The sequence below is a fragment of the Actinia tenebrosa genome, unplaced genomic scaffold, assembly GCF_029948245.1.
Source record: "Actinia tenebrosa isolate PJP-AT-01 unplaced genomic scaffold, QUT_ActTen_1.0 PGA_scaffold0__85_contigs__length_37466705, whole genome shotgun sequence".
Taxonomy (NCBI): domain Eukaryota; kingdom Metazoa; phylum Cnidaria; class Anthozoa; order Actiniaria; family Actiniidae; genus Actinia; species Actinia tenebrosa.
This window is the reverse complement of record NW_028292569.1, coordinates 26943521-26956810: the sequence shown is the minus strand read 5'-3', so window position 1 is coordinate 26956810 and position 13290 is coordinate 26943521. Positions and strand designations below refer to the sequence as shown.

Below are 13290 nucleotides of genomic sequence, written 5' to 3'. Positions count from 1 at the left end.
TTGGAAATCGCCTCCTGCTAAGTCATTGTGTTTAAGAAAGATATTAGCAATGAAGAAAAGTGCAATCAAAGAACTAATACAATGTTACCTAATTGCAAACATGGAAATGTTTTTTCCACTCAGGCAATTAGAGAGTTTAAGATTCTCGTTTAAGGCAAACGTGAAACGTCAGTTGACCATTAAAAAATTCTTTCCAATCAGTGAAGTAGATAAACAAAAGAATTATTGTCTTTGTCGAGAAGGTTTGTAAACGACTTGCCGTGAAATGCCGTGAAAAATTCACAAATCCTTTGGGACATTTTAAATTCATATGCTAATTAGATCACAGGTAGCCCAAGCTTGGTTTCTGTGGTGTCATGTTATAAGGAAATGTATGGGGATTCTTCAAAAATTTCTATAAAATCATTGAAACGTAAAATAAAGCCTCGAAATTTTACCCGATCATTGAGAAATAGCACTCCTTTCGCTCTGTGTGGTTATTTTTTGAATTTAGCCCGTTCTAAGATGTTTCCCCACACCAGCAAGAAATAAGAGAATTCTCTGTCATTTGTGTGACCTGATTTCTGAAATTGAATTGACTTAGACTCTCATTAATTATGCATGGTTTTAAAAGCATTAATAACGTTGTTGCTAATTGTAGTACTCGGTCTAAAAACACAAGGCGGCACGCACGGTATCGGTGTTGGTATACACCGGAAACAATTTGAAAAAACGAAAAGGAAAAAAGAAGACATACATTACTCTATAAAACCGCTAGTATAATAAAACCGTTTGGGACTGAGATGATGTAACTGTACCATAATAATTCTTGGAGTGCAACAACACGACCTCAAATCACTTGAGAAATGAATAACAAAGGAACAGCCGCCTTGCTAGTTGATCTACACCTTTTGCTGTTCATTAACAGAAAATGTACATTCATTTGTGCCAATAGTTGTATCAATGACGTGTAATGTACTTTCATCAACACCACAAGTAACATCATTAGCGCGGATCAACTTTCAATAAAGACAATTGAATATGCGTGTACATTCATGGGCATCAATGGACAATCAATAGCGCGTTTGTACATTCATATGCGCGGATTGTATTTTCTTGTGCGCGAAATTCAACTTCAATAACACCAAATGACAAACAATAGCATTTATGGACAATCATTTACCCAAAAGTGAAAATTCATTAGTGCTATTAGCATAATCATTGACAATCTATAATGCGTTTGGACAATCATGAAGGTCAATGTTATATTCTATAGCGTGGTTCAACAAACATTTGCATGATTCGAATGAACAATAAGAGAAATAAAACAATCATTAGCGATTTTTTTTTAATCACTTTAAAACATATGAAAAACTCAGGTAACTGCTTCCATAATAGCGGCTGCGTCGGAGAATAGCAATTAGCTCACTTAAAGCAGCAATCAAAGACGACATCAGCCGTCCAGAGATACAACAACATACGAACGATCGGGCTGAGGCAAGACGACAAGGGATTGCTCTAGGTCACTACAGAACGCAGTTGCTAATGGAAGGGTTCTAGAGAAATGTGGCAACTATCACTATCGCTATGTGTGGTCAGTGGTTCAGTTATATGCAAACGTATTTGCCACGATGTATAAATGGCGAAGAAATTAAAAGCTAAAATAAATAAAAAATCGCTAATGATTGTTTTATTTCTCTTATTGTTCATTCGAATCATGCAAATGTTTGTTGAACCACGCTATAGAATATAACATTGACCTTCATGATTGTCCAAACGCATTATAGATTGTCAATGATTATGCTAATAGCACTAATGAATTTTCACTTTTGGGTAAATGATTGTCCATAAATGCTATTGTTTGTCATTTGGTGTTATTGAAGTTGAATTTCGCGCACAAGAAAATACAATCCGCGCATATGAATGTACAAACGCGCTATTGATTGTCCATTGATGCCCATGAATGTACACGCATATTCAATTGTCTTTATTGAAAGTTGATCCGCGCTAATGATGTTACTTGTGGTGTTGATGAAAGTACATTACACGTTATTGATACAACTATTGGCACAAATGAATGTACATTTTCTCTTAATGAACAGCAAAAGGTGTAATATCAAGAAAAGCTATTGTGAAATATAAGTACTGTGTAATCATCAATCATGCGCAAGATGGCGGCTATAATAATAGTAATAGTAATAATAATGATAATGATAATAATAATAATAATAATAATATATTTATATAGCGCGTGTTCCATCTGGATATGTACATAGGCGCTTTACAAAATCAAAAACTACGACTAAAAAGAAAAGATCATATATACATATTTACAGCTAAGATTAATAAAGCAACAACAAAAAAAACAAACTATTATTATAAATATCTAGAATTGATTTGAAAAATAAGTTCCATGTTAATAGTCAACAAAAAAATGCACGCTTAAAGAGGCATGTCTTAACTAGGCTTTTAAATTCATTTATACTGTCAGTGTTTCTTATAGGAGGTGGTAATCGGTTCCATAGAACTGGCGCAGCAACCATCAACGCACGATCTCCCAGTGTCGAGTAAGACCGTGATGAAAAATACTGAAGTGTTAGACCTTCGTTTGATCTTAAATTATAACGTTTATGCTGCTTTTGTACAATAAGTTCTTGAATGTACAATGGAGCAAGTCCATGTAGAGACTTAAATGTGATCAATAGTATTTTGAATTCAATACGGAAGACGGGTAGCCAATGCAAGTCCGATAATATAGGTGTTATATGGGAATATCTAAGTACACTAACGGCTATGACTTATTACATGCTTCCCATATGATAATAGAATATGTTTCAAGCACTTATCAAAGTGCCTCTCTCAGTATTGATTCTACATGAAGTGAACAGTTGACTGGTAAATTTTTTTTACTATGATTTGAATGATGCATCATGGAAATATCAAGGTTTATACTTCAAATATGCTAATTAGTGTGATTTGTGACTATTTCTTCAGTTTATGTTGTTGTTTGTGTGTGTATGTTTCGTTAGAAAAGTTAATTTTAATCATATATAATTCATATTTCAATTGACAAATAGTCTTCCATAAATATTTATTTTTATTAATTTATTTTATAACATACCATTTCATTTCATTTCCTGTAGCCTAACGCATGATATTTTTTGATATTTTTATTTTTGATATAGTTTCATGTATACATCATTAATCTTGACCTGCTGTAATAAATAGACAAATCAATAAATGAAGGAAGGAAAAAGGAAGGAAGGAAGGATGACAACAGTGACAATTCTTTATTACATACATGTATAGGTATTTACTCTTGCTACAGTTATGTTTGGCTTTTAAAGATAAGTATAACTTTTACTATCGATTGAAATACTTCTTCATTTAGAGACAGAACAATCATTTGTAGTTAAGTGATCCTGAAAAGCAACATGAAAAATAGAAATCATAAAATATAATGCAGTCAATTCTTTCCTCTTCTTTTCTCTTCGTTATCTTCAGTCGTTAACCTCTTACCAAAATGGCCGATGGCGATCGCAAATTCAAAGCATATGTCATTTCCTTAGCTTGACATCATTTTATTACAATGCCCTAAAACAACCTCTGGGCTATTTTATTAAGGGCACTGTTTCACAGATCAAACCCTGAAACAACGTCCTTGCTGATCTAAGTGAGGGCAAGAAGAGTGTCATCATTTTTCACCATCCCCCATCCACCGAGCAATCTATCCTTCTCTTGCTCTATCAACTGACCCACCTTTCCACCAATCCATCCATCCAACAATTACTCATTCACAAATCAATTCATTAATCCATTCACAAAACCACCCATCCATCCCTCCACTTACCATACAAATATGCTACCCCATTGACGTCATCTGTATGTAGACTAAGATTAGGATCAAAACCACTGTACTGTGGGTACATGACCGAGTTCTTGTCACGTGAATGTCCTATACCAATCACGTGACCAATCTCATGCACAACGACAGCTAACAAGTTTTTGCCAGAATATGAACCATCTGTGAAGTGTTCATCGTCATCAATGTGTATATCACCACTTGGAGGGTAGAACGCATGCGCAAAAACTCTCCCTGGGCCATCGAATTGGTAAAGGCAAGATCCATGTTTTTTTGAACCGAAACTAAAAATGCAAAATATATATTGTTGTTTATTATTAGAGATCTGTTTTAGAAAATATTAATTGATCCACGTCTCTCCTTTATTATTATTATTATCATCATCATCATCATCATCATTATTATTATTATTATTATTATTATTATTATTATCATTGATTTTTATTTTATTATTTGTTTTTTGGCGGATTTGTTGGGAAAAATGGTAAAGTAAAATGCGTTGTGATATATTTATCTTTTAGTTCTTGGCTTTTTCCTTAGGATCTTTATTCCAAAACAACCACAATAGTTCGCATGGAATTCGAATCTACCCCTGAACATAGTTTTGCCATACAATCAAAGAGTATGAGATGACAGCGAAACGTTGTCTTTTACAACTAGTATTCTTATTAAATCAAAGAGTAATTATTGTATACCTTATTTTAATATCAGCAACGTTAACATCAATCACGTATTTAAAACTTAGAACAGTTTGAGCGGACCATATTTTGAAGGCTTTCTTCAAAATGTCCTTGACTTTATCAGATGACAAATCTTTACCGGTATTAAGTTTCAATTAGACGTGAATTGATGATCAAAAGAATTTAAAGTGGACTTAGTTTGCGCAGGTGATCATCGCGACATTACTTAAAAGAACAAAATGCCACGTGACTTCACTAAAACAAGTTATTAAGCGTTACTTTCGAAATCCATTAAAAAGAAAGCCATTACATCGTTATTTGACCAGCTAGATTAACTACTATATTGTCTTTTAGATAGAGTGCGCAAAAACTGAGACTTCAACTCCATTTTAATTAGAGGGTGCGTTTGTCGGCGTTGAAAATTTTGAGCTGTGATTGGCACAGACCATTATTTTTTCTACGGTTACGCTTTTTGATTCAATTGTTTTCAACCGTTTATGATACAGCCGCCCAAGGATGGTCTTTTAAAATTGCAATAAGAAAAAGGAAAGGAAGGAAGGAAGGAATGAAGGAGGCAAGGAACTGGGAAAGGAAAGAAAGAAAGAAAGAAAGGAAGTAAGCAAGGACGGAAGGAATTTGATATGCCCCCCCCCCCCCTCCCCTTCACTAGTAGGGTACGGTAAATAATGACTGTCCCTCAAATGAAGGAGAATTATCCCAAATAAATGATACGTTTTCGGTAGCCTGGTTGCCATGGCGACTAAAATAAGAAAACGTTCACTCCCGTAAGTAAGTCTACGACTAATTCAAACTTTGTCCATGCATAAATACTTTATTCGTTCAATAATGCTTACTACAAATACTGTCTCATTCCAGGTTGAATGGGGAGAGGGATGTAATGAATGACCTCCCTCATAGTAATAAATATTTTGTAAAATATGTGCTGTATTGATTCAAAGTAGTCACACTTAGCTAGAACTACAGGGTTCTTTGTCATTTAACTTTCTATATAAACAAGATAATATTACTGGTAATTTTTAAACTTGGGTTTCAAAATCTTTGCGTCTTCACATGGTCCATTTTTCTTGGAAACTGATTGCTAAAAGAAATAAAAATTTGTTTTATTGCTTGAAAATTCAATATGAAGCTAGACATTAATTTGTTAGCCGAATTACAAAAAAAATAAAATAAAATAAAAAAAACACCACTAGCACCTCCGTCTTCATCAGTACCTCCGACATCCCATCACCAGGCCACTAAAATCACGACAACTTCATTATGTATCATCACCGTCACTATAACCATCATCATATTCATTTGCCTTCATTTATTATAGTTTATTATGACAATCACCATCCCTACTGTCACCATCATCATACCATCATCACTATCACCAGCATCCATCATCAGAGTTACATTAAAAATGCCACCAACATCATACCTGACATCATTATCTATGTTATGGTCTATAGAGGCTTTGCATCATAACGTGATGCCAGCCATGACAGGGGCCACAATAATAGAGTCTGTTGCCACTTGGAGACTGATTTCTTTCTCATGCATATCAGACTTGACCAGATTCCATTATTCCTGCCTCCTGTCATGGCTTCCATCACGTAATGGTGCAAAGTCTCTATTACATCTTTACCTCCAATACCAACCTCATGCAAGACTGACATGCATCATAATTTCACTAATTATACCATCATTTACTATTCTTAATACTTACTTTCCAATTTAGCAGAATTTACATGTCTTTTGGCATTTGGGCTTTATATAAGGGTTGTTACAGTAATTCGCCGCTTTGTATCTCAAACATAATTTCGTTGGGAACTTGTCGACGCACGCTAAAAAATAAATTTCAATAACTCAGAGACCTGATGTGCCACTCATATGCATAACATACTATCGAAACAAAAATAGCACACAACTTACTTGGGACTTGTCCTCCCGCTTTTTGTCATAAAAATAAGAAGAAGAAGAAAAAAAAAGAGTTAGCAAATTCTACAATTGCTAATAAATTTAATTCTATATTTTTATTATTATCTTCTTTAGTTTTGCAGGTGTCGCTTTAGAACTCTGTAACTACTACGACGAAAAATGATTTAAATTTTTTTTTTCGAATTGATCCTTCTCAAAATTATCTTAGATGTAAGGCTAACGTCAAAATCAAAAAAGAAATCACACATTTTCTCGACAGAACTTGCATTTGAGGCATTTCTTTCGAGTTTTTGTTACATGTAGACACGCATTCAACATAAGTTTGAAAAGGAACGTTTTTAGAATGATTGGTGGTGTAACAAACAATAGTTAATCTTCTTTTTCTGTAAATACCGCTGCGTTTTATGACTAATTACTTCAGTTTCCAGTCGATGCAAACTGCTGGTTTTGAAGATCACAGACACATTTGCACAGGCTTAAACTCGCTTAAGAGTAAATCATTTGCAAATGTCAACTTTAATGTAAAGAATGTACAGTTTGAACAATAATAATGCCTTTTGAAATCCCAAGGACTTTTAATGGTATCAGTTAATAGCCGACTTATAAACGAGGCTAAGCCTGTGCAAATGAGCCTGTGATCTTCAAAACCAGCGGTTTCATCGACATTGGTGTATTTAAATCATTTTTGACCTCCAAATTACCGATATCGGAGTTCCTTCGTTACATATTCATTTACTCAGGGTTAGCCTCGAATCTGATTATTCACAAATAAAAACAGCAAAGTAAAGATTCAAAACTTCAACAGTACAAACACTTTGACATTCCAAGGACCTTCACTGGAAATCATTAATATTCTGCACAAAATCAAGGCTACCCCTGAGCAACAGAGAATAGCAGATATTGGAGTTACACTCTATTGCCTTCAGACAATTGTTACATTTGGGTCAGCTTCTATACATTTCATTGTATTGATCCAAATGCCTCGACTTGACTACAATTGTTTGAAGGCAACAGAGTGTAAGTCTAATATCTGCTATTCGAATCTGTAGCATTATGTTATAAAATGTTAAAACTGTTTCAACTTACTTGAACAGGCATTGCAGGTATGGGGGCAGTAGATTTTGGTAGAGGAACTGAGTGTACAGTAGTGTTTGTAGTTCGGACAATCTGGGAGTCGATCTGCACAGGAAGCTGATGAAGAAATTGAAGAAAAACATCAATAATCGTGGGAACGTAGTTGTAAAAGATATTATTATTGATTATTATCCAACTATTCAAATTAAAGTACAAATAACGCAGGAGAAAGCCTGGAGCGAGTACAAATATCCTGTGATATTCGTACTTTATTTTGTACAGCAGAAAACCGATTTTGAAAACTAGTTAAAAAAATGTTGAAGCCTTTTTTTGGGAGGGAGGACTAAGCTCAGTTGAATAATAAATAACATATTAGAAATTTAGGACATTTTATCTCGTCTATTGTCGGGCTCGATAAAATACAGCAGACTTCTCTCCTGTGCTTCGAGGGTTTTCCGGGTTCTCCGGCTTTCCTCCCTCCGCAAAAAAAAAACAACTCCTAAATTCCAATTGGAATTACAGTGGATGAATAGCTAGTCTGTAGAAATGCCACTGTTAAATCCCATTTATTTGTTTATTTATTTTATTTATTTATTTGAAAAAATATTTACCCGTATTCCACCCTAAAATGTCTAATAAGATCTATATATATAGCTTAGATAGTACGTGCGCTCTGATTGATCGAGAACTGTGCTTAATTTATTAGTGAATGGATCCCGGAGCTTTGCAAAGAATAGACCTTTCGCGAAGTGCCTTTACGTTAAAGTACCTTTCACTCTCTCTCTACTGGTCAGTTATTCATATGTTTCATATTTATGATGTTCATATTTCATCTGTTTTCTGTATGCATGTTCCTAATTAGATATTGCCCAATAGAGTGGTTTTTATAGACCTGTGAAATACATACCATCCTAATACAAATTAGTAGACCCTAATTCCATTGTGTTGTTTTGTTTTCATTTCACTATTACACACTAACTAATGGTATTTGTTACACGGGTTTCTGAAAATCACTCTAAAGTTATAAAACTTACACTGAGTTACTTTAGGCTTCACTGTTCCTCCACCTGTAAATGTGGAGAAAATATATTTGTTGAGTCGACGTACTGAAGTACGACAACGGGTATGGGTGATTTATCCATCCGTCCATCCGTCCATCCGTCCATCCGTCCATCCGTCCATCCGTCCATCCGTCCATCCGTCCATCCGTCCATCCGTCCATCCGTCCATCCGTCCATCCGTCCATCCGTCCATCCGTCCATCCGTCCATCCGTCCATCCGTCCATCCGTCCATCCGTCCATCCGTCCATCCGTCCATCCGTCCATCCGTCATCCGTCCATCCGTCCATCCGTCCATCCGTCCATCCGTCCATCCGTCCATCCGTCCATCCGTCCATCCGTCCATCCGTCCATCCGTCCATCCGTCCATCCGTCCATCCGTCCATCCGTCCATCCGTCCATCCATCCATCCAGTCCATCCATCCATCCTCCATCCATCCATCCATCCATCCATCCATCCATCCATCCATCCGTCCATCCGTCCATCCGTCCGTCCGTCCATCTATTCCCATCCACGAGTCTAACCATCCATTTGTCCATTGATCTAGCTATTCAGGAATTCATCGATGCATCCTTCATTTGCTCCTTCTTCCTTCCACTTACCGTACAAATATGCCGCAGCATTGATGTCATCAGCATGCAGACTAAGATTAGGATCAAAACCACTGTACTGTGGGTACATGACCGAGTTCTTGTCACTTGAATGTCCTATACCAATCACGTGACCAATCTCATGTACAGCAACAGCTAACAAGTTCGTACCAGAGTACGTGCCATCGGTGAAGTGTTCATCGTCGTCAAAATGAAGATCGCCATCTTGAGGATAAAACGCATGCGCCAGAACATTCCCTGGGCCATCAAAAGGGTAGCCACAATTTCCATGAGTTCTTCGTCCAAACCTGGGATAAAGAAAATACATAATATTAATAATGAACAAATATTAAAACATTTTCCTAATAACATTTAATTATAAGTCGAGTAAAATTTCAATCGGATCCTGATTAAAATGAAAGTGTACACCTACTTGCAAGAACGTTGTCATAAGATATTAGAACATTAGTAATTTAGTGAGAAAGGAATACATTAAAAGACAAAATAAAAAGTTCAACTTCAGTGATCTTCTTTTGTTTTTTTTAATATAATTCCTATCCCACTAAATCACTAGTGTTCTATTTTCGTATGACAACGTTCTTGCAAGTAGGAATAAATTGGTCATAAAGATTAAGTGCTTACAATAAAACTATAAGGTCTTTGTCGATCTCTGATTTGATCGATATTTTTAAAAGACGTTTCGACTGCAACTTCAGCCTTCGTCAGTAATCAAAACAAAATACAGAAAAAAGCAAGAAATTAAGTCGGCATCTTCCGCCAATTTTTAGACCCAACCCAACAGGCTAAATGATTTCCTTCTACTATTGGTTTCTTACGTGATTTTAATGTCAGCCGTTTTGACTTGTCTAACTTGGGCAAAACTTAGCTGACTACCATCTGCCCAGATCTTGAAGGCTTTCTTGATCACCGACTCATAGTCCCCTTTTGTCATGTCGTCTCCATAGTTGACAAAGGCATAAGTAAGTGTGCTCTTGTTCCAAAATGTTGGAGCTACTGCAAATCTCTTGGTTCTACCAGAAGGTGATGCTTGAAGTACAAAGGATATATGAGAGTAATTGAATGCACTTTTCAATAGTTTGAAAGATTACTTTCAAGTTGAAGATTTGGTTATCAGACATGATAATATACAACGAAAGGTGGACAGTCTCTGATTATTAGATTTTTGTGCATAAAGTTTGCTTTAAAAACCTTGTAATTAACAAAGCCTAACTTTTCTGAAGAGGTCGCAGTATCCCAACCAAAACGTGTTCAGAATAAAATTAAATCAAATAGTCATAGGCGACCATATTGTAAATTTTCGGTTCCGATTAACTGATACTGAAAAGCTGCCTATTGAATGATTGCAAGCATTCCAAAGAGAGTCAAAAGACAAAAGCATGGCGGCCATTGTGGTGCCGTTAACAATGGGTGCTAATGAGAAATCTTTTGTTAAATGGCACCAACGCTCTCCCGAGAGGCCGCGATGACGTAACGTGCAATCGAAGAATATACTGTCGGTGCTACGCGCTTTTCAGTGAACACACCCACAAGCCTGTTTTTGATTTTTTTTCCATATCATATTAGCATCGACTTTGAATTAAGCTCTTTACATTGGCTAATTAGATATCGTGGCTTCACTTTGATGTTTTGATAGGTGGATTTTGTACATTAAATTTCACACGGTATTGTTTATCGATATACGAGCTATACGGATTGATAACAAACTTCAAAGTTTTTCCTCTATCTTCACGGACATTTTCTGCCAAATACGAACTCTCATTTAATGCTCACAAGCCTACTCTTCCTAGTTATTATAATTTCATACCTGTGTCAACATCTTCTTCAATGTCAGGAAATCCACATCGAGGTTTTTTCATTTCCTTGATGGTGGTGTCGTCAAGGAGACCGGTGACTGGCAAGTGCATGTATCGTTGGAAGAGTTCGATGGCTATCTTTATGTCATGGTTACCGGTTTTCAGGGGAGAAAGGTAGTGGAACTCCGTCAAATAATTCTGAATATAAAACGGATAAAAAGAAATAATGTTCAGGAAGAAATCATCGGCTAAGTGACTGACTGAGTGAGTGAGTGAGAGATTTCCTGAACTTACTCACCCACTTCGACATAACTAATTAAGATTACAAATCACAATATTCAATATCTGGCTTGTATCAGTGTGAAGGGCTCGGAAAGGCATAATGAATCAAAATAGAGCATCTTTCTTTTTCATTTCCGAAAAAAACAAAAACATATGTAAAAACAAAAACAAGACAAAAACAAAACATTCCCATTAGGCCTTGTTAACAGCAACCTAAGCGTAATTTCTTAAAAAAAAAGAGTCAACTCCTTATTTTTCAAAACATGTTTTTACAATAGCTTACAAATTTCTCGCGCGCTGATTGCTTATTTTTTGACAATGTGATTAGATTGAACTGAAGGCTGCTTTAAAATGGCTCCATGCATGTACAGAAATGCATATTGTATGTGTGCATTGTACAGAATTGTCAAGCTCGTTATGTTGCATTTCTAAACTTTAAACCCAAAAACAAATGTAAAAAATATATAGCCACTCAATTGACCAACCTTTGCAAAGTCGAGATCTTTGAGTTTGAAAGCGCTAGCTTGTCCCACATTCAGGACACAGAAGAACCCCAATAGAAGTGTTACCTTCAAGATTTCGGTCATTTTTACTGATTTTTTCTGATAACTCTTCGCCCTTGCTGTATTTTGTGAACTGTTAGACCTTTTATATATAGGACATATGTCTCATATCTGGTTTTGACCCACTTTGTGAAGTTCGTGCTAGAATTTAATGAGCTCAGGAAACAAAAGCCATTGTTTGGCGAGTAAATTAAATAATGGTATATCAACGTCTTTATCTCTTATCGCCTACCCGAGTGAGACAAAGGATATTATTATATAGATATAAATAAAATTAGAAGGTAGTCATGTCAACAGTGATATCTTCACATGTGACGGATATGATATCTTCACTGTGTAGAATGTACGAAGGTTTAGGACACCGGGTAAGTCCTCGTATTTCGCTCATCGATATCTATATAATAAACAGAACATTACATGACCACTTGGAGATACAAATTTTATCTTCTCGTGTTGAATATCTCTCAGTCGTTCACTCTGTTTCGGTGGGCACTAACCCCGAGACCCCCTCGATGCTCCTGCTTTCGGTGGGCCACCCCAAACAGAATCACGCTCCTGGGTCCATGCATTATCTCATTATATCATGGAATCGGAGATTATATGAATGGGCAGAGTTTGAAAAGAAGAAAAACTGAAGAGCGAGATACCTAAATTAAAAAAAGTTTAAATAGTTCAGACAAGTTTAAATTTTAGATTTTGTTTGATCACCACTTTCACTAGACTATAAACATTTTTATCTCATGACATCTTTTATGGCTGAATCCTGAATTTGGTTGTAACAATTTCCACATTCACAGCTTTATACCTTTAGAACTACCTTGACTTCGATGCAGTTTTTGTTTTGCCAAAGAACAGCATTTGTATATTCTATTTGTGATCGGCTCGCTCTTGAAGCCGAACTAAGAAATGAGCATGTAAACAATACAGTTTATTTGCATAATTCAGCTCACAAGATGCTAGACTAGCTTTATGAAAAGCTTCTAGCTAAACTAGACTAAAAGTAAATCTAGATACGAATATACGAATAGATACGAATTGTACGGAGATACGAATTCTATCTTCGAGTGTTGATGGTATCTCTCACGAGTGAGCGCAGTGAACGACTGAGAGATATTCAACACGAGAAGATAAAATTTGTATGATATAATGAGATAATGCATGGACCCAGGAGCGTGATTCTGTTTGGGGTGGCCCACCGAAAGCAGGAGCATCGAGGGGGTCTCGGGGTTAGTGCCCACCGAAACAGAGTGAACGACTGAGAGATATTCAACACGAGAAGATAAAATTTGTATCTCCAAGTGGTCATGTAATGTTCTGTTTATTATATAGATATCGATGAGCGAAATACGAGGACTTACCCGGTGTCCTAAACCTTCGTACATTCTACACAGTGAAGATATCATATCCGTCACATGTGAAGATATCACTGTTGACATGACTACCTT

General features: G+C 36.1%; 1 protein-coding gene across 1 annotated transcript; it reads right to left on the bottom strand.

Annotated features, from left to right (window-relative positions):
- Nucleotides 1-3381: 3381 nt before the first annotated feature.
- On the bottom strand, nt 3382-11917 carry LOC148913981 (matrilysin-like). Its single transcript, XM_089025721.1, has 11 exons — nt 11768-11917; nt 11012-11198; nt 10023-10233; nt 9199-9494; nt 8571-8603; nt 7549-7653; nt 6457-6474; nt 6261-6368; nt 4537-4654; nt 3830-4125; nt 3382-3401 (listed from the first exon to the last, which is right to left on the bottom strand). The coding sequence occupies exons 1-11, from the start codon at nt 11867-11869 to the stop codon at nt 3382-3384; spliced, it is 1494 nt and encodes a 497-aa protein (XP_088881847.1). The 5' UTR covers nt 11870-11917.
- Nucleotides 11918-13290: the final 1373 nt, after the last annotated feature.

Excerpts from the sequence above, each read along its gene's own strand:
- LOC148913981 (XM_089025721.1), bottom strand. The coding sequence starts at position 11,869 with ATGACCGAAATCTTGAAGGTAACACTTCTATTGGGGTTCTTCTGTGTC. Across the intron at positions 10,234-11,011 it reads TGAAGAAGATGTTGACACAG|CATCACCTTCTGGTAGAACC; the intron begins GTATGAAATTAT and ends TTGTACTTCAAG. Across the intron at positions 9,495-10,022 it reads ACGGCTGACATTAAAATCAC|GTTTGGACGAAGAACTCATG; the intron begins GTAAGAAACCAA and ends TCTTTATCCCAG.